This window comes from Alosa alosa, chromosome 24, assembly GCF_017589495.1.
Source record: "Alosa alosa isolate M-15738 ecotype Scorff River chromosome 24, AALO_Geno_1.1, whole genome shotgun sequence".
Lineage (NCBI taxonomy): Eukaryota > Metazoa > Chordata > Actinopteri > Clupeiformes > Clupeidae > Alosa > Alosa alosa.
Window position 1 is genome coordinate 13,022,378 of NC_063212.1, and position 21,919 is coordinate 13,044,296.

General features: G+C 39.9%; 1 protein-coding gene across 1 annotated transcript in view; it reads left to right on the plus strand.

Annotated features, from left to right (window-relative positions):
• rpgrip1 (RPGR interacting protein 1) overlaps positions 1-21,919 on the plus strand; it is a 32,380-nt gene that overhangs the window by 2,687 nt on the left and 7,774 nt on the right. The window contains exons 2-19 of the mRNA XM_048236798.1: positions 2,144-2,347; positions 2,587-2,640; positions 5,165-5,288; positions 5,485-5,690; positions 5,903-6,002; positions 6,486-6,608; positions 6,709-6,814; positions 7,503-7,526; positions 8,299-8,445; positions 8,596-8,669; positions 11,626-11,834; positions 12,463-12,569; positions 12,667-12,717; positions 15,777-15,956; positions 16,080-16,197; positions 16,331-16,843; positions 17,504-17,670; positions 19,629-19,983. Coding sequence (XP_048092755.1) covers positions 2,263-2,347; positions 2,587-2,640; positions 5,165-5,288; positions 5,485-5,690; positions 5,903-6,002; positions 6,486-6,608; positions 6,709-6,814; positions 7,503-7,526; positions 8,299-8,445; positions 8,596-8,669; positions 11,626-11,834; positions 12,463-12,569; positions 12,667-12,717; positions 15,777-15,956; positions 16,080-16,197; positions 16,331-16,843; positions 17,504-17,670; positions 19,629-19,983 — 2,743 coding nt within the window. The 5' untranslated portion in view covers positions 2,144-2,262. The remainder of the gene's footprint in view (positions 1-2,143; positions 2,348-2,586; positions 2,641-5,164; positions 5,289-5,484; positions 5,691-5,902; positions 6,003-6,485; positions 6,609-6,708; positions 6,815-7,502; positions 7,527-8,298; positions 8,446-8,595; positions 8,670-11,625; positions 11,835-12,462; positions 12,570-12,666; positions 12,718-15,776; positions 15,957-16,079; positions 16,198-16,330; positions 16,844-17,503; positions 17,671-19,628; positions 19,984-21,919) is intronic.

Consider the following 21,919-nt stretch of genomic DNA (forward strand, 5'->3'; position numbering starts at 1 on the left):
GTAATTCCACTTTTTTAGTTTCCCCAAAAGTCATTAAGATTACCGTGAGATCTACAAGGATTTAACATATTTACATCAGTAGATTAGAGCTGTGTGTTTTAGTTCTGAAAACGGAGTAGCTTTCCCTAAATGACACCCAGACAGGAAGACAGACTGGTGTGAAATAATGAAGGATTTTACCATTCCAAAATGTTATACATGTGCAAAAGCATATCATCTCTATCCTATTACATTTTCAGCCCCACAGCACTGAACCATTTTGGCTGCTGATTTTCGTGGACAGTAAAAGAGAAAAGTTAGATCTAGCACTTTAAAGCTGTCTATAGGTGGCAGACTATTACAACAGATACCGGTAGAAAAAAAAATAGGCTTGCACCTCATACTGTTTTTCCAGGAAGGGTCATAAAGATGAGTGTTTTTACACCATCCCAAATTTAGGCCATTGTCATTTGACAGGTGTGACAGACAGATGTCAAGTGTATGACACATGAATGACACGTCAAGTGTATGACACATGTAAAATATGTGCTTGATTGTCTTTTTGGCCCCCATCATCAACTTCAAGGCAGTGCTGCCTAGCCTAACCCTAACCCCTAATCTTTGTCTAACCCTTCCAGGCAGCACTGCTTTGAAGTTGACGGTGGGGCCAAAAAGACCATATATCAAAATATGTAGACTGTTAACCTATAGCAAAAGCATTGTCCATGTATTGTAAAGAACATTTCAAAATACTCCAAATTTGGATGTAAATTTGTAGACCTGCCTTTAAGGTACAGAGGCACACAATATCAGTGAGCCAAATTAATATTATGGGGTTGAGCAGGAACGTTTTCCGAAATTGGCTCATTTCATGTGGAATGACCCTAATTGATCAGTTGTTTCTGGTTGGGCCTGGTCTAGGTTTAGGTCTAGATTTATCGCCCTTGCTTGTGAATGAGGTGGTGACATGTAATTTCATTATGACGTACCTAGCAGATATGGTAAGCTCAACGGATATGATACCCACACTTGCAAGCCCGCCTCCCATTCTGAGCCTCTGAGTTTGCGAGTTAGAGTTCCATTGTGTGGAAGGCTCCAAAGATTTTGCATCATTTGACCTCTAGTGGGCCCTGGTGTCACACAAAGAAAAGTGTATTTTGGTTAATAACTTTTGATATGTTTGCCCAAAAAATATTCTTGGGGCTGATCATATTGGGTATGAGCAGCATATCAGTCTGGTTGATGTGACCACCTTATGGAATATTGTCTTTAGAAATTCTTCACAGGACACTTTGGGTCTTCCTGTAGTTCCTTAGACCAAGTGTTACAAAAGTTAACTCTTGTATGGGGGAGCTGTGATGTAGCACAAATAGCCCTCTCCCCACATACACAGCACACTATCCCATCTCCCCTGTCATCCCCCCAACACACACACCAAGACCCCTGGCAGTTGGGTTAGCCCCTTGAGCCGTGGATCTGCCCAAGGTTTCTTCCTTGGTAAGGGAGTTTTTCCTTGCCCCTGTTGCCCTTGTTGGTGCCCCCCCAATTCTAATCCTTGCTCTTGGGTGCTCCCTTGTTGGTACATATATTACACAAATACATATATTTTCAAGAGAGTTCCATTATCAGCATCATAGTTGGCCCCACAAAAAATATATTAAAAAAATATTTTAATTGATTTGTAAAAGTGTGTGTTCTTCGCATCTAATCCAAATCAGTTGCTGTGCCTCAAATAGGAACAATGCTTTATATCTATACCTATACTTGACCCATATGTGTTTGGGAACACTGGTTACCGTAGGCACCTTTACCCTTATGTGCTTGGGAACCCTGGTTCCTGTAGGCAATGAATTATGATTAACCAAATTTGGTATGTGGACTCACCAACCCAACAGGCAAAAGTCATTTGACCCTTAAAGTGCCACTGCAATGAACGAAAATATAATTTTGATGTGTTAACTTATAAATTGGTGTTTGATAATACTGTTGACGGTCCCCAAGTGAAGATATAGCAACTTGTCATGTGAACCTGAAGTGCCTGTACTTTATACATTATTGTATGTTTTGCAAATGCACTGAATGTGATCTCCATGATTTACTAATGCATCGTCTTTAAGTGTGATTATGGACCATTGAAAAAAACAAGTTTGTGTTTCCTGTTTAGGGAGTTAATGCACTATGGTGGCGTCTGTGATGAACTTACCGTACATCAACTGTCATCTCTGGAGCCTGTGGTGATGGCTTTAAATATCTTCTAATTGGCTGGAGACAACAATCCTGGAAATGTCATTAGCCATGGATGAGACTGCAGGTGATCTCCCAGTGAGGGATATTGGCCTGAGAGGAGGGGTGATGGCAGTCATGCAAGGTGTGTGTGCGTGTGTTTGTGTGTGTGTGAGAGAGAGAGAGAGAAAGAGAGCGATAGAGAGAGCATATATATATGTGTGTGTGTGTGTGTGTGTGTGTGTGTGTGTCTGAGTGTATGTTTGTGTGTGTGTGTGTGTGTGTGTGTGTGTGTGTGTGTGTGTGTGTGTGTGTGTGTGAGAGAGAGAGAGAGAGAGAGAGAGTGTGTTAACCAGCATCTCTCTGTATTCCCCAAAATGATAGATTCCAGTCGAGACATGAGACAGTTGCGGAGGCCTCAGATTTTTAAGATTAAAGGTAAGAGTGTTCATTAATCCTCAAGCAGGTGATACCAATTGATACATCAATTTACTTAACTAAACTCAACTCAACTAAAACTAGATAACTAACTGCAAAGCGGGACTAAAATAATGGGCAAATCACGGTAAACACTTTTTTTTTTCATTTCTTTGTTTTCTTTTTGGGCATTTCCACACAAAACTGTCACGTCCATAACGCCAACACAATGCCATGGTATGGTATGATGTGAATTATGATTACTTGAAATTTGAGCATTCACTCTTCTTGGTTGTAGAACTTCTATCATACCATGGCATTTAGTTGCCGTTATGGACGTGACAGTTTTGCATGGAATTGTCATTTTACTAAATGTGCTATTTTCACCATAATTTTGAAATATGAATATTTATTTCAGTATAGTTTCAGTTCCTCAGTTCATCACTCTGCAAAGCTTAAAAGGTAAAGGTAATGTAAGTGATGCTAAGCACAAAACACTATTTGTGCCTCGTCCTCTTACACATCCCTGGCTCCATGAACTGTAAACAAACAAAGTGGGGGCAGCCTGCCCCAATAACAAAAGCTTTAAATCATGAATTTAATCAAATCTAATCTAATCAGACCAGACCAATGGATACCCTGTCCTTGCTGAATTACTGAAGCTAATCAAGTGTGGGCATGATTCGTACTTGGATGGATGGGAGACCTCCTTGGGAAACTAAGTTTGTGCTGGAAGTGGGTGGCTAGTAATTTACATTCTTCCCAATCCCAATCCCAATGCCCCATTGCAGTGGCGGAAACACTGTACTGTAGGCGATGCCGTCCTTCAGATGAGATGTTAAACCAAGGTCCTGACTCACTGTGGTCATTAAAGATAGATGCTGGTCATGTTTATTTATGTTTATGTTTCTTAGCAGACAGAATATTTGAACCAAAGGTCAAACAAAAAAACAACAGAGAGGACTCGTGCTTACCAAGAAATTCCACACAGTGCACTGTTAAGAAATGCCCAACGTAAGATCATGCTTTGAAGTCTATTATTATTAAACACTCAATGCCATTGCTGAAAATGACTCTAGATATGTACATCATTCTTGTTCTTTTTAATAGCCAACAGCATATAGCACACAATGATTTAATTTCTTCATTTCATGAAGAAATGTTAACACTGACATCTAGTGCTGTTGTTGAGTAGGCTACAGTAAGAAAGACTGGGGATAACAATACCAGTTACCCTCTGAAACTAACTAGAGAAAACATTGATTATTGTATTTTGGAAGAAAATTGTTAGAGAATATGGATGATCACTATGACTTAACAGTTGATCATTCAGTCATCTGCACAACTTCAACGTCAAGCAGAAACTGTTGTATGCAATAGGGCTACGTGCTGATACGCTCCCCTATCAGCCTCTTATTGTTCATCAGCCTGATGGCCTGGTGGAAAAAAATGTTACTGAGCCAGACAGCAGCAGGTAAATGAGCCTAATGTAACGGCTGGGGTGTCCTTAATTATTCTCTTGGCTTTACTGATGTTGGATCTCACTAATGCCCTTGGGCTGGACTCACCACAGTGCTTTATGGGTGATCCTCGTAGAGCAGGTCCCATGCCATGCATAGATGCCACCAGCCATGGTGCTCTCTAGCCTGGAAAAATCCAGACTCATTCACAAAGTGAATAGAGTTTGGTGACTCTTGATTTGGAAATGTTTCCAACACTTACATCGTGACAGACACTAACTATGCCATACGTGCATCCTAACATAGAGGTGATTTGCTGGTAGTTTCGCCGCTCTGTTCAGTATCTTGTTTTTATTTATTTTTTTTTTATTATTTTGTCAAATAGGGTTTTATTGGAGAATCATTAGACAGGAAGTACAAAACATTACAAGATATCATTATTGCTCTCCAAGTTTTTACCACGTAAAAAACAACATAAAAACATATGACACCCACAAGAAAAGACAAGACAATGACAACACTAGTTGTCGATAGTAAGAAAGGTCGTAAAGCAGGGAAAGGCATTCTCCATTGGTGCTTTCACATGTTTAAATGTCGTGTCAAGATATCTGATATCAAGATTTCAAAGGGTGCCCAGACCCTATCAAAGTGGAGCTTTTTGTCTCTCAAAGAAAACCTTCTAATTTAATCATTTTAATTGTTAATATGTTTGTTATGTCTCTGTCTGTCATAATGTTATCATATTTTTCAATATTGTTATCATCATTGTGTGACATTGTGTGTTTTATGAGTGCTTTGGTTTGCACTCTGTCAATATAAAAATGCACTATATAAATAAACTTATCTAGTCTTGACTAGTGGTTAACAGTGGAGCATGACCACATTTGAATAGGACAAAATTTATATTCCAAAAACATTATTCTGTAATCAACAAAGAATAAGTGCTAATGGTTTTATTTAAACATCAGTCATTTTTGTGGGTTTTTCAGGGTTACATTTTACCTCCTGTTTTAAAATCTTTTTTTTTTTTTAGTTCTCTCCAGCCTCATCCTGTCTTTGCCACTATCTCTCCCTCTTATCTTCAGCTTCAGATCGTCAGCGGATTTTTTCTGTACCACGGGAACAACTGGAGGACCAATGTTTGCGACTGCAAGAGGAAAATACTCTCTTGAAGCAACACACTCGGGCACAAGAATTGAAGCTGCGCAGGTAACCTTTATCACACCTGCCATATTAAATATACATATATTTGCTTTTAGTAAGTTATGTTTTTGCTTGTTTGTTATGTGTTTATTTATAGTTTTTATATTATTGTTATGTGTTTATGTACAGTATTTTTTATATTATTGTTCTGTGTTTATTGTTATATTTTTTTATATTATTTATTTTCCATTTTTTCTGTCAGGCTTTCTACCCAGCTGCTCCGTCTGAGGGAGGGCAGGCCAGGTACTGCTGTGGGAAGGGACAGAGAGACGGAGGATGCCATCCAGGAGCTGGAGGCCCGTGTGGCTACTCTGGAGAGCCAGAAGACTTTACTACAGAACAAACTCAGCCTGGCCAGGCAGCATATACTGGATATGGGAGGCCGTGGCCCCTCTCGTTTGCATAAAGGTATGGAACTAAGAACATATTAAGAGAGTGCAGTCATATGTTTGCCCATTCGATGTCTCTTCTTGTCGCCTTACTCTTTTACAGAAAATATTTTGTTTTTATAAAATTCAGATCTCTCGAAACTACAATTTTAAAGATACTAATGAGACAGGAAGGTATTTTAAATAACACATGATTTAATGGGTTTTTGCCTCTCACTTTTATTTTTACAGGGGGTTTGATTAGTGAGGGGGAAGTTCTGCATCCAGGGCAGACATCTTATCGAAACAAACTTAGCCTTCTGGAGGAAAGCAGAGGAGACACTGAGAGACTGTAGGTCCAATTATAAACAAATGACCAAACAAGATGGGTGTCACTGTGGTAGTCTTAATGTCAATTAGTAATCATGCTTCAAATGCCTAAGAATGTGTCCTCAGAACAACAGTATGATTCTATATTTAACCTCTTACATTGTACCATACAATAGTGCACCTCCATGGGGGGTAGCCAGAGGTGAAATTAAACTTAAGTAAGAGTTTTTGCAGTCACAGATTAAATATTTGCAAAGATTGTGGCATTTGAGGGATAGCTGGTGGCAGTAACTGGTACCAGTAGAAAACTTACCATATCTTCATTGTTTTATCATGATGTAAACCACCCCCTACAAGAACTGAGGTTTGGCTTAAGTTATAATGGAGAGTTTTTCCTTAATTTAAAACTTTTCATGAACTCATAATTTTTGGATCAAAGATCAAAGAATTGCATATGCATGTTTTGGAAATGATATTCTACTCTATTCTTTTTCAATTTCTACAGCAAATCTAACATGCTTGAAACTCAGCAGGCGAGAGCTAGTAAGATGGAACAGGCACCACAGCCTCTTAAAGACACTGAAGAAAGTATGAAAGAAATTAAGAAACAACAAGCAGATGGACACAGGTAAAATAAACAAAACATTTCTTCTCATGTGAATTTAGTTCATGAATATAATTGAATGCAGACTCATTTTGATCGATGACCTTTTGCGTACCTTCCTTAGGCTGACCATCAGGGAAAACATAGACTTTATTCGCCTCCAGAAACAGCTATCGGACAAAAGTGCTGCACTCCTGTTGATACAGGAGAAATTCAACATGCTGCAAGAGGTGGGACAGACACTGAAAAAGTAACTGTGGAAACAAGTAAAGAGAAAAGGCTTTTATGACCTATAGCCACAACTGATACCAGTTGGGCTGCCAGCAATCAGTGGCCTTTTACCATTCCGTCTATACATGTATGCTTTCGATGAAGTTTGTTGTTGTTAGAATTGACACGGTCAATAAAGACTGATGACTCAGGCTATAGCTTTCTTCTTTCACCTGAAATAAAGCCACTCCTGAGCTGTACATATTTGGCAGTGGCTGAGGGGTTTTCTAGCTTAGGTTGGTGCTTTGCAGGCCCGAAAGGGAAATTATCAACACGTTCCACCTCGGGGCCTTTAATCCAAAGAGCGCTACAGAGGCGGGGCTTTCTTCCTGGAATCCAGGATTATCTAGTTGCTCTTCTCTGAATCAAAGGCAGGACTGTTTTCCTTCCCATAAACAAGTGTGTAATCAACCAGTTGTCACCATTCATCAACTCAGACATAAATCATTGTAGCCCATAAAAGGTGTCGTTTTATGAATACTTTGTTGGTACTTGTAAGTGAAACACCTATCAGTTAAACTTTAAAGCAGTACCCTGACAAAAAAGATAAACTGTTACTTTGCTATGCCTTTGAAAAGCCCTATTTTATGCCCATGTCTTAATACATTTTGTTTGTGTTCCCTGATGTCCTCTGTTATGTGTCAACAGGCATATGAGGGCCATTTACGAGAGGTAAGTGAAATTCATCAGAAACATCCACATCTATCCATGTGTTATCATTCTAAGAAAGATCCCTCTTATAATGATTATTATTAGTTCTGATAATCCTCTTTGAAAGAAAAAAAAACTATATGGGCTAACACCTGACCTGACAGTAAGACCTTCAGTGCAGAAATGATATTTCTGAAAATCTGCACAAATAAGATTACTAATAGTACTCATTTAGATTACACTTTACTTGACAGAATCGACATAAGAGTAACATGACACTGTCATGCACGTGTCATAAACAAGTCATAAACATTTATGACATGACGCTTCTGTCATTCGGTTTTTGTCATAACAAGTTAGGGTTAGGATTACAGTTAGGGTTAGGGTTAGAGGTTAGGATAAGGATTAGGGTTTGGGTTTGGGTTAGGGTTCATTTGTCATGACAGTGTTATGCCACTCTTATGTCGATACTGTCAAGTAAAGTGTTACCCTAATTTATATAGAGAATATTTATTCTGATATTTGTTTTTCAAAGTCCTTTCCATTGGGATACCTTGTGTGAAAGTTGTACTACATAGATTCAAATTTACTATAACTTTGCAACTTGTCAAAATCAACGAATCAGCATGATCAGTCATAGATAATCTTTCCTTGATAAGGATTTCCCTTCATGCCTATGTTTTCAATACAATTTAAGTACAGTATTGATTTGCAAACTAATAGGAACATTTCTGTAAACATTCTATTTGCTCAGTCTTGAAGATGTTTCCCTAAGAATAATGTTATGGATTAGGGTGAAAAGGCTCTTCGAGAAAGTCAGGAGACACTCTTGGAAAAGGTGGAGGAGCTGAATATCCAACTAAAAGAAGAGACACAGAGAAGGCTGACTTTGGAGAATCAGCTGGCCACCGCCAGCATGTCATTACAAAGTCAGGAGGAGGTACTGCACCTTCAAGCACTGTTATGTACCAACCTTTCCTTCTTTGAATTTATTTTTTTTTTATGTCTTTTTATTTAAAGCTAATGGAGTCAATTGCGTTTCAGTCTATTTCTAATCCTTTAATTGTATTCTATCCCTAATTATTTGTAGCTCAAGGAACATGTTTCGTATCTGGAGGAAGAGCGCAATATCTTGAAACAATCTTACAACACACTAGTGGAAAGGTGATAATGAGGACTTCTGATTTATGAGCCAAAAATGCACAAATGAAGCATTATTATAATGAGTGTTCTTGCCTGTCTTCTATGAGACTTTTGCTGGCTACTCTTAAAGCCTCCCTCAAGCCTGCTTGAGTTTGAGCTATTTCATTTGAGATGTGTCTGGTTTCATTTGAGACGTGTCTGGTCATGATGGTCGTGGAATCCACGGACCATCAAGAACATTTCTTCAGTACTAGGAATATGGGGGACTCTTACATTATACAGATGGACATGACCATACCTGTCAACATTTAGCTTTCAAAAACGGGAGATTTTTTTTTTTTTTTTTTTTTTTTTTTTGGGGGCTGCAGTCAGTGTTTACCGGATCAGTGTTTGCATATTTAACATGTTTCATACACTTGTTTCAACACTGCATTTCGGCCGTTGCTTTTACCTTACGGAATGCCTATGCATGCCAGAATGTATCCACCAGCCTCCCTGCCTGCAGCCTACTTCCAAAACTTCAAAGCTGCTTACTGTCAGATTCGGTTCTGAGGACACAAGTTGCCAATTGTGTATCAACACCACACTAATTAACAGTTTATGTGATGTGTTAATCACTTAAATTGCCAATAATTTGACAACAGCTAGTTCTGGAGTAGGCTATTCAACTAGCCCGCTTGCTTGCGAGACTCAGGCTGCGCAGTCATCGCCTTGTTTTAGCCTATGACAAAACGGTTGGAATTGAAAGTAAGTGATCGTGTATGTGTAGGGTGTAGTTCAGGGGCGGAGCTTGAGGGGGTGCGGGGGGTGCGGCACGCCCCCGGCCCGGGACCCGCAGGGTGGGCGCCCCTCCCCCACCTCCGGGTAAGGTGGGACGGGCCTCTCCCACGGCACAAGGCCGGAGGAGCTAAGATCATGCGGTTTCTTTTCAATCGTTTTCATCAGAGTGGGACTTATATAGGTTGCCCCTGTCAGGACGAGTTATGACTACGGTTGCTGAAAAGTTTTGAAATTTACTTTGATGATTTAGTAGGTGTAAAATATTGAATAAAATGTTCTGCTGTATGACTGGCTTTATTTTAACTCTCATATTGAACTTTACGACGTGCAAATTTACAAAATTGGATCAACGATATTGTCTCCTACAGGCGTCAGTGAGAGAACACTTACACGATTTTGGTTTCGATTTTCTATTTGGAGTAAGTCTTTGTGACAACACATCATCATGATACATTTGATAATGTTTGATCGTTGATTTGGTATGAAGCATCTTTTACGTAACATAATGAATGCGCTCTAGAAAGTGAAAGTAGCCTAACCTAGGCCTATGCTCTGTGTCTGAGCTGTCTGTGCATCCCCCAATTGATTACGTTCCTCAAATGGAGAACACATCAATCCCATGGTATTTTTTTGCCCTAAATGCATGAAACAAGTTCAAAATCGCCCGGTAGCCACGTTACATCTCCGTTTCATATTTGCCTAGGCTACTAGCCTACAATAAATTGAGCGAACTCAACTGACAACAGGTATATCTACTGATTCGGTCATTGAGACTACAGAATACAGACTACAGAATACAACAAACTTTCTGTCTTTCTGAAGTTTATTTTTGTATTCCAGGGTACAGTAGCCTAATTGCATAATGTCTTGACAATAGTTTTTCTTACCGGCTTGCTGTTTAAACTGACTGCGCCGCTCTGAACTTTCCTGCCAGGTTTATGACGTAAACCGCATGTCGGATCTGGCATTGCCTAAACTCATCGTGTGGGAAATCAGATTATCTGTCAATATTGGGCTTTGAAAGTAAGGGATATTTGCTCAGTAATAGTAGGCTACATTTTGTAACATTTACAGAGAAACCGAGGGGAAGTTAAATTAGAAATTAGAATCATTGGAAATTGAAAACACATACAAAAAAAGATTCGGGGCTTTTGAAAAGAGATTCGGGGCTTGAGCCCCCGAAACCACCCCCTCGCTCCGCCAATGCAACCACCCAGCAGTAACTTCTGCATTCAGTGATTTGCACCGCCCTAATTTTATTTTTGACTCTTCCCATCACCGTTGCAACCTCTGAGCACTCATTCTCCAAGTTAAAGATCATTTAAAACCACCATAGAGAATGAGAGAGCAAAGAAAATGGACATACACAGAGCATCGTGGACGAGTTCGCGGAGCACAAAGCTCGTCGTATGCCCTTCAAATAGTGCTGTGTATTATTGTTGTTTTATTATTAGGGGTCATGTAGCCTAATGTTTTTGTTGTTGTTCTCTTGGTTACACTTCATGTATGTTCGATGGACTTCAAAATTACATAGTTGCTCTCCGTGGCGCTGACGCTTGTAAGACCCGCTGTTGCGGGAAAGTGTAGCCTATGTTGTAAAATTATGTTATGATGAGTTTAATAAAGGGCCCGGTAATGTGCCCCGCCCCTGGCCCGGCTCTGACTTCTGTGTCTGGGTCATATGCCCCGCCCCCGGCCCGGCAGTGACTCCGACTCTGTTCCGCCACTGGTGTAGTTCATACACTATCTGGCAACCAGAGAGATGTCAGACTGACAGAAAAAATGAATGGATCAATAATTTTAAAATGAAGTTTGATGGCCATGCAAATTACGGGAGTTTTCCGGGAGAAATAACAAAACGGGAGGGTGCTGGGAGATGACCTTGAAATACGGGAAAACCCGGGAAAAACAGTTGACAGGTATGGATATGACTCAGTATTAATCTACAAGAATACAGTATATCTGTCAGAGGAACCAAACCAGTACTTTTACTTTAAAACTTCAACTGGCCAAGAGTTTACTGCTATACTTATTTACGTACATATGTAAGTTTTTTCAGAGAGGACTTTAATTGTAGAGAATTATTGTTGTATTGGTACTTTTCTGTAGCTTAAATTGGACGTTGCTGTATTTGTACTTTTACTTAATGGATATGAATACTTCCCCCAGCTCTTACATCCTTTCTGTTGTTTTTTAGTACTCTTTCAACACAAGGCCAGAAGGAGAGGTCACTGGAAAAAGAAAGCACAACAGAAAAGGTTGGGCTGGTGGTCTGGAAACAGGACACACAGAAGCTGGATGAGACGTTTTCTGCTGACACTCAAGACAAAGACATGCTAAGAGAAGAGAAGGAGAAGATGAGATTGGAAATCAGAAAGCTGGAGGAAGAGAGGAAACACGAAAGGGGTAAGAATTGACAAGCTGAGTCTACCAGCATTGCATGAATTAGCTGTGGACTCAGGGGCCATTCAGATGTCTGGGTCTGGGTTGATACTGAATTGTTCATGACACTCAAAAAACTGCAGTTGTTTTTGTAAGGGATTACTCATTTGTCATTTCAAACCTGCATCTCATGAAAGAAAAAAATGACTTTATAATTGAAGGTTTAGTTTAGCAAAGGTACAAATTGATCATTTAGCAGATGCTTTTATCCAAAGCGAGGTACAGAGACATGTTGTGGTCGGATATCTGACCTGGGTTGCATTCATACAAGGCACTGATGCTACTGACGGCACCACCGGGATCATGATGACTAGTTTGCAATTGTCCACACATCAATGTATGCAGTAACAAGTGTTTATAGTAATGATGTGAAGGACAAATGGACAGATTACAATGACCTCAATCCTTTATTGAGGGCACCAACAATGAATGCATGTATCAAGAATGTAGTCTTGAATTAGTTTTTATTTACTTTTACGGATACAAATGGATGGTTTAGTGTTATAACATAACAAAACACACATTTTTGCAATAGCTTTAAGGAAGCACAGAAATGACTCGGCGATGTCCCCTGTGTTCTGTCCACATGTAGTTCTGGTGGAAGCGCTGCGGGAGAAACACAGCCGATTAGAGAATGAAATTCTGATGCACAGAAAAGAGGTGACAATACTGCAAGAGAGACTGGACTCTGTGACTCATGTAAGATGTTATAAAGTGCCTATGACAAAGGCTTTTAATGCGTTAGCATAGCATGTGTTTATTGTAAATTGTCAATTGATCTCTTTCTCATATCTAGGTGTTTGACATGAGTGTTGAAGACCTGAGTGAAATTTTACTCCAAATCAAGGTTAGTTTGTCAAACAAAAAAACAATTCTCTAGGCATTTTAGCAGGGCAGTTAAACACACAAATTGATAATTTTGTGGTTAAAGTATCACACTTGGTAGAAAAACTCACAAAGGGGTTTAGCTGACCCTTTTATCCAAAGCGGAAACAATCAGTACAAGGTACAGTGCGGCTAGGACATGTTATTGCTGCAATAAGTATTACTTGCATAAAAAAGGATGACTGTTCAAGCAAAGTAAAGTCAAGGGAAGGTGTCTCATGATAAGTGCTAGATTCAGCATGCCCAGTTGTTTGTAGTGCAGAGGAGGTACTCTCAGAACAGTTGGGTCTTCAGGAGGTTTTTGAAGACAGAGAGGGATGCCCCTGTTCTTGTAGGAACTGGTCGGAGCTGGTAGTGCGTTCCACCAACAGGGAACTGCAAATGAGAAATGTTTGGATTGCCATGAGTGTAAGAGCGGCAGAGCCAGGCAGTGTTCATTGGAGGGCATTCAAATAAGTGGGTGCAGAACTGGAGACCAGGCAAGCGCATTATCCATTTAAATTTAATGCAGTGTGCTCTTTTGGGTTGATTGAAGACCAGGCACGCCGCCACGTTCTGGATCAACTGAAAGAGTTTCACATGCTGGGTGGCCTGTCAGGAGGGCGTTACTGTAGTCAAGTTGCAAGAAGACCATGGCCTGTATCAGAAGTTGGGTAGCATACTGAGTCAAGTACGGCTTGGTTTTTCTTATGTTGTACAGTGAAGCGACATGGCAGGGCAACTGATGCAACGTGATCAGAGAAGGTTAGCTGGTCATCAATCATGACTCATTCTCACTACCTTGACTACAACAATGGATTGTAATAGTCCAGATTTGTCGATGGGAAAATCTCCTTTTCCTATATTAAAACACCCCTTACAAAAATTAACTATAGTACTTATATTATATTATAGTCATTTTGGGACCTACTATTAAGTATTATAGTACTTTGGGACATCCTATAAGTAATGCTGTACTATAGAGTACACTAGAGAGTAAGGACATTATAGAGGTATTACAGATCATCATAGAGGTATTATACACTACCAGAACTACTATAGAAATCTTACAGTGTTATTGTAGTAATTTGTCTGGTGAGTGTTGTGTTGAATGTGGTATCCTGTATCATGTTCCCCACACCAACTGCCCTGAATTCATTAGAACTACTAGGCATGACTCCAGACCAGTGGTGGGAAACCACAAGTTGTGCCTGAGGAGTTTATACCTTTTGATGAGGTTGGAATGGTCCAATAAAGAGTGAAGAAGAACAAGTGCCTACAACTCCAATCCTTCACAGAAAAAAATGATAGAGCTGTCAGACAACCATTTTATAATTACCAGTAATAAGCCAAAATCATATGTGTTTTGTTTCTGTGCCTGAGATTCCTAATTCATGACATGAGTGTTCAAGTCAGGTGCAGAACTGAACAAGAGAATCATAAGGCTATGTATCTTGAAGTTCCTGTATTTGACAAACTGATGTGCCTAAATATCTTCACCCTCAAGTGTAATGCTAATGAGGAAATTGTTATTTAGACAAGGTGAACTTCACCCCATTGTGGAATGTAGAAGCGGATGCTACAAAGAAGTAGCCCGGCTAGCGCCACCACTTCTCAATGAGACGTGGTCTGGGAACCAAACATTAATTTTCTCGTATTTGAAAAAAATGCCCAGATCCATTGGGTGCCACGGATGTCTATCAAATGCGTCTGTGCATAGCTCATCATCGTCTTGCTTTCCCCCTTGTTCTGTGATTGGTCCCCTATCTCAGGCGAAAATTTGCTCCATGGTCTCCAGGCTACCTTAGCAGCGTGAATCAAATCGCGCGCAAGGCAGCATGGGAACACCCAGGCTAACAAAGAAGGGAATTCAAACACACTTGACACAAGTTGAAACATATGATACCTTCCTCCATGCCCATTGGTATGGTAGCATATGCCTCCTTCCTCCATACCATGCCCAATGGCTGACACATTTTGTCCTCTAGCAGTAAGGTAGATTATTAACCAGAGTGGTAATTGAACCACCTGAACTATATTCTTTAAAAGCCTACACCCTCTATGTGAGTAACATGAGTTGAAACATGTCTCAACTTCCTCCATATCATACTCAATACATAGTCATAATGTATAAATGAACCAAGTATATGGCTGATGTATTTTGGCCTGTAACATTAATTAGAAATGAACAGCCTAATTACATATTTTCTAAAAGCCTACACCCTCTAGTTGAGAATTAACACGAGTGGAAGCATGCCCCACCTCCCTCCATACCATTTCATATTCTTATTAAAAGTTTTCCTTTTTTAACCCCCCACACCCGCCACTGTGCGCTATGTATTACTTTTCATTTTTCCATAGGCCATCACATGTGTTTGATGTTTGATAAGCATTTTAGTGAGACGCTGATATGAATATAAATCCATTAAAATACATCTAGGAAACCCATTATTTTTATGCCCAGCTTGCCTTTTTGATATTGGCTGTCAAAACTGTGTCTCTTTTAGTCAGATTTTGATTCCTCATGTTTTTAGTATTACCATTAGTTTCTCTGTAGTGGTTTTATTTATTTATTGCTTTTATTCTTCCTTCCAACTTGCTGAAGCCCCCCTGGCGCCTTCTCGCCACTTTCAAAACCACTGCTCTAGACTAGACCTGTCCATCTGCTGCCAACAAAGTCCAACATCAACTCTTTCATGTGAACATGCTCATAACCAGCTGGGGGAATCCTGGGTTGACTTAAAGGTGTAGGTTTTTGAACATTCTAACATAAGATTCCGTTCCGCAACAATTGAAGGTTCTAAAATTCTATGTTGAATTCAATGAACCCAGATATTCTTCAGAATGTTAATTTCCCAACATTCCCGCCACACCGGTGTGACAGTACTCCTTTAAGGGTTAACAAGTTTATAACCACCTCTGTGCCAAAGCTTATGGTTTTATCCAACCAGCTAGTGAAAATATACTGTAACCTGGGCATGATGAACTTGCTTCATCAGCATAGTCCCCAGTGGCTCAGTTTTTGTTTTGTATTTTTCTTAGGCCTTCAGGCTTCAACAGGAGAGCCAAGAGGGGACACACATATTGGGCTCGAAGGGAAAAGGGGTAGACCAGTCTCGTGATATGGCCAGTCTACAGGCGTCTTATGCTGAGACAGTGTTTGAACTGCATAAGACTAGAGATCTGCTTTTGGTACAACACAGGATCAGTAATGATCTACAGGTTTGTACATCAATGCACGCACAATAACTCACACTCTACGTCTATTTACACTGAGGATGTTAATAATCCCTAAGTGCTTCTCTCTCTCTGTTAGCTGACTCTAGCTTTCGTTTACCTTTGCAGACTGAACTAAACATGGTCATTCACAAAGCTGATACTGAGAAACAACAGCTTCAGAAAAAAGTGGCTGAGAAAGAGAGAATGCTGAAAAACAGAATGAGACAGATAATCACATTACAGGGTAATGTTGTTGCAACAGTGGAACAGTTTTTTTTTACAGTATTACCTTATGTCACTGTGTTCCAGAATCATTCAAGTTTATCAAGTTTATTCTTAGTACCAACTGACTTTGTTTAGTTTTATTTATGTTTCAGCTCAGCTCAGAGAACTGGCATACAGTCCTAAATTCTACAAACGTTCCACACCAACAGAGTACATGTGGCTAGAAAAAGATCAAGAGAATGTGTTTCCAGTCGAGGAGGATAATGCAGTCTTTCAGTTGCGAAGAGGAGAGTCACTACTTGAGGTTCATCTTCGGGGGGCCACCTTCACCCCCCTTGGTCTACGACTCATGGGACAGACACAGTCAAAAGAACGTAAAGTACTCACAGAGGTGACAACCTTCTGCACATATGCTTTGTTGGATTTTGAGACACATTCAACACCACTGGTCACTGGAGTCCAGCCCAACTACGGCTTCACCTCTCGTTACGCCTTGTCCCCCTCGGACTTAGCGAGACTTGCCGCATTGGGGGGCATTGTCATGACAGATCTTCACCAGAAGCTTGGTGGGGTGCGTTTTGTCACCTGTGGTCGAGCACAGATTTCCTTGTTGGATGCAATGGAACACAGAGGGGAGCAACTGAGTGGTACAACAAACATTACAGGTCAGTATGTATTGTTCTGTTTCTGTGTAGAAATTAAAGCCTGACCGGTACAGGAGTTTTAAGGTTGATAGATTAGATTTGTGTTTTAGATTCATTTAGTTTTATTTGGATTAGATTCACTTGCACATAGCAGCATCCAACCAAAACAAGTCTGAAGTTTATCTGGGACCATGCAAATATGTATGCTGCTTGAGTGACATATTACATGTACATGCTCCTCAAATACACTTAAGTGCAATTTAAAGGTGCTACATGTATATATAAGAATGACCACTAGGGTTTAAAACGGGCATTGCAGTCCAAAATCAAAACATTTGAAAGCATTAAGTAGGCTAATCTGGCAGTCCAAAAGACGAAATGCTAATGCCTGTGTGATTGTTAAATTGTCTGAAAGTGGCGCAGCAGGCCATAACACAAACTCAAAACATAAATAGTATTTGCAGGCTGCAAATGAAAGTCTGAATTGTGAATATCCTGCCTGTACCATTGTTGTTAGTGAAGCCAGTATTTGAAAACATGAAAGCATGCTTCTTTAATCTCTGATGGCATATTATGGTCATTTTATGATTTATTACAATGAATGTCTTACATAAAGCACCTTCAATTCAGTGTTTAATGTATTGTTTGATAATCATTTATGACACGAACACTGTGGAATAGGAAAGGATGGGGCAATCCTTGGGGTGCTGGAGTTCTGGGTACGACTTTACCTGCCCACTGGAACAAGGAAGGCTGGGCTGGAGAGAGCTGCTGCCAGACAGCTGGCGGAACTAACAGGACCCAGAATGACTCAGCAGCCACAGGACTGGAGAGAACACGTCCATGAGGTGATACAATTACCTAATTTACGGAGCCCAAGAGCTGTCATTGCCAAATGTTTTGTATATTAAGAGAACCAGTGCTCATTTTACTATTTGTGTGCTCATTTTACTAAATTGTGTATTCCTCTCATTGACCTCTCATTTTACTAGATTGTGCGCACAATTTAGTATATTGTGTACTCGTTTTACAACCTAGTATGCTATTTTTTTATTAGTGCAATCATTTTACTAAATCATGTGCTCATTTTACAAAAATGAAAGTACAATTTAGTAAAATGAACACACATTTTAATAAAACGAGTGTACCTTATCTTGATATACACAAAAAATATCTTGCAACGGCACATACTATTCATTTAAAGTGTAATTACGGAGCAATTCGAACCCAGGGTATTTTTCACCATGACAACAAGTCGAACACCCCCTCGAGAGCTGGATTACGTTGATCGAAGGAGTACCGAGTTTGACCGGCGTTAGCACTTACAGCCCAGATGGCTAACAGTGCAAGTACAAAGGGCCAATCACTAAACAAATCCAAACCGCCATCTTTTAACCACTAGTAGTGCTCAAAATAGCACCACAGCAGTAGTATGAATAGGGTCCATACACATAAAACAAAGCATCAAGAACTTAGTAAGTGTCCCGCGAGACTCCTTTACAAGACTTACCTACCGTCTTCAGTCACCCATAAATTCACAAATTTTCCTGCTCGAACTGAACTCCGATGTATTCGGTAATTGACTTGTACAGACTTTCCCCACACTGTAGCGTACAGATTAACGAACAGTCTTTTTAATAAACTCCCAGTACACTTACTAAGTGCTTGATGCTTCATTACTCCGGAATTACACTTTAAACAATAGCATAGCTGTCAACATTGAGCATTGAAAATAAGAGAGAAATACAGAAACATATCAACATTCATCTTCCTGTTGCTATCCCTCTGCTAACAGCAAAGGTTCAGACTACAAATCTGCTGCACTAACTAAACGAGGTGTGGAGCTTACAGATTGGCAAAGGGAGGGGGTAGCAACAGAACAACAGTACAGAGACTGACAGGTCCAGTGGTAGGGCTTATGTTAGAATATGAGAGTATTAAAGGAGAATTCCGGTGTGATATTGACCTAAAGTGTATTGAAACATGATACTGAGTGTGAACGTATGTCTCATAGCCCATCTGGCTTGTCCCCTGCACTCCAAAATCTGGGCTAGTTAAACCAACAGCTTTTTTCAATAGTGGTGCTTCGCATCGGCTAGCCATGCAAATAAATCACTGTTTTACACCCATTTCACGAGGCTCAATGTATCTCCACACTTCATTGGTAGACTTCGAGGGCCCTGACATTTAAAAAACGAGACATTGAGAACTTTGAAAAGCACTGGTAGTTACAAGACGATTTATACAGACAGTATCTTCTAAGTTTAGCGTTTGCAGCCATCTTGAATTTAGCGATAAGTTGAGCCAGATTTTATGGGATTAGATTCAAAAAATAGGGGAATGCATGGATTCCAGTTGATGCTACTGGAAGAAACTGGAATCCATGCTAGAATCTGATCCCCTTATCATACCAGTTCATTCTTACCGCTAGTCCTCGCTTGGAAAAAAGCAGCAACTAGATTTATTTTTGGATCAGCCGAGATTTCAATACATCATGTTTTTAGGTCAATATCACACCGGAATTCTCCTTTAAAAACTGGAATATTTTATGGGAAAATATTGAAATGGGAAGACAAAAATTTAAATACGTGAGAAACCCAGAAAAAAAGTTTTGACAGGTATGAACAATAAAGGAACAAATTATACACTATATATAATTATTAGGACAAATACTATTTAACTAAACATAAAATAAATGTGAATGCTAAATATTTTTAATGTGTACAGTATGTTTATATTGTGTGTGTGTGTGTGTGTGTGTGTGTGTGTGGTGGAATGTATGTATGTAACTTGTTCCACTTTTTAGTCACAGGAGCTGGGGAAACATGACACAGGAACATCAAATGAACTGGAGGTTGTGCTAGATCGCTGTACTGGTCTCAGAGCACGCTGGCCGGAGCAACCTCCTGATGCTTACTTAACCTACCAGCTGTATGACCTGCCTCCTCATTCCTCTCCTGTCATACACTGCACTTCAGATCCTGTGTTTGAGGACGTGGCAAATTATCAAATGACTGTAACCTCAGATGTGTGTGAGTACCTGTGTTGCAGCAAACTGTGGGTTTACCTGTACGATGACCATGAGGATCAGATGCCACCTGCTTACCTGGCCAAGACATCCATCTCGCTGCAGGCCCTGGCAACTGGTAGACCAATTAAAGGTTTGTAGTGCCAATACTGTGGTAGTGAGTGATTGAGTGGTGGTTATATTTGGACAGATATTTTTGGTAAAATTAATACTTTTGGTGACTCACACACACAATAAATTCACTCAACCACATGGTTACATGCTCACCTACACTTAAAACTTTGCCTATTTTTGATAGACCTTTGGATCAACTTTGACTGTGATGTGTATGTGTCCTCCAAAGCTGATGATACACAAGACACCTTTCTGAGCAATGTTGCTGGGCAGTGTTGCTCAGTATTGTCGTGGTTTGGGGGTTCTCTAGATGGATGTGCGTACCATAGCATTCATTACTGCAGGCGCACCTGCTTAGTATTATTCCCTTTAATATTGGGCAACTTATTTTTCTTTTGAACTTTACTCATCAATAGGCAAATTAACATGATCATTCATTCTGAAAACATGTTCTGTGGTTGCCTGCAACATGCTCAACAAGTTGCCCCAAGTTGCCTAAAGAAAAACAATGGCTCTCTCAATTGGTTTGGTGGTTAGTTTGTACCGCTTTACAAGTTCAGTTGTGACTTTTTGAGTACATCTCTGCTACATTGTTTAGGCTATGAGATGTAACAGGCAGGTCAGCATAGTTTATCTGTTGACAGTTTACAGATTGGCATGTCTCATAGGCAGAGAAAAGCTGTCACTCTCAAACAGTGTCCACTTAATTAGAGCCAGTGTACTGATGAAGGAATAGATTACGGTAAATAGACAGATGGTTTGACAAGTGATTTCATGCTGCCTTTAAAGAGTATTTTTAATATTTTCAAACTACAAAAATACAGTATTTTATTTTGATACATGATGACATGGCTACTGCTTTTTGTAGTTTATTTTGATACACTTAAAAATAGGGTATTTTATATTTTATTTTAAAATACATTTTGATGTATTTTTGCCCATCCTTGTCTGTGATCATATTTTAATTTCTAGTAAAGCGCAGGTGTAGGCCAGGGGGCGCTGTGGCACAACTGGGAACAGACGTTCAGCAAAAAGTTATTGTGTGCACATCCCACCTGTGCAGGACAAAAAAACTTACTCAAATGAAAATATATATAATAATAATAACATTGCCTGTTGTGCATTAAATATATGGGAGTCAAAAGCAGTGTTGCGGACATTATATATTTTTTCACAACTGGGAACAGAGCCTGTACCATTCGGGTCCAAGTGCCCATGAGGACCGGGTTCTAGACAGTTTCGAGTCATTTCCCGATCCCACCCACCCCATCTCTCTCCCACTCGCTTCCTGACCGTCTCTTCACTGTCCTATCAGATTAAAGGCAAAATGCCCAACAAAAATATACTTTAGAAGAAAAGGAGCAGGTAGGCCAAAGAAATGTTAGCATGTTTTGGAAGACAAAGCAACACTACAGAAAGAACACAAAGCAAACAGAAGGAACTCTACTACACTTCGATCCACTAAATAGCTTAACTTCAGCAATAAATTTCAGAGTTCAGTTATAGTTCAGAGTCCATAAGTTGGCCTGTCCAGCAGTTTTGCCATAGTATTAAACGCAACATTTGAAAACACATTGTAGTAGGTAAAGTATACTGTAAGTAGGAAGAGTGGGTAAAAATAGGTAAAATATAAATACTTAAAAAAAGGAAAATATTTTTAACTTATTCCTTTTCTGTCTTGCTTGTCTTGCACAAAGGCACAAAACCGCATGTAAGGACAGGTAGAGATGGTAATCTAAAGGGTAGGTAGGTATGTGTGAGCTGTGGGGCCCTGTGAATGCTAAGAAAATTGGGTGCAGTTCACCTGAATGAAAAAGAGGGGAGATAAGGAAATGGATTGAGCAGGAAAATGCAGATGATCACTTGATAGGAACCGGAATTGAGGGGATGAGCTTTGCAAACAATTTATGGTGTCTCATATTTCTGGTGCAAGATGAAACCTGATGGAGAATTTT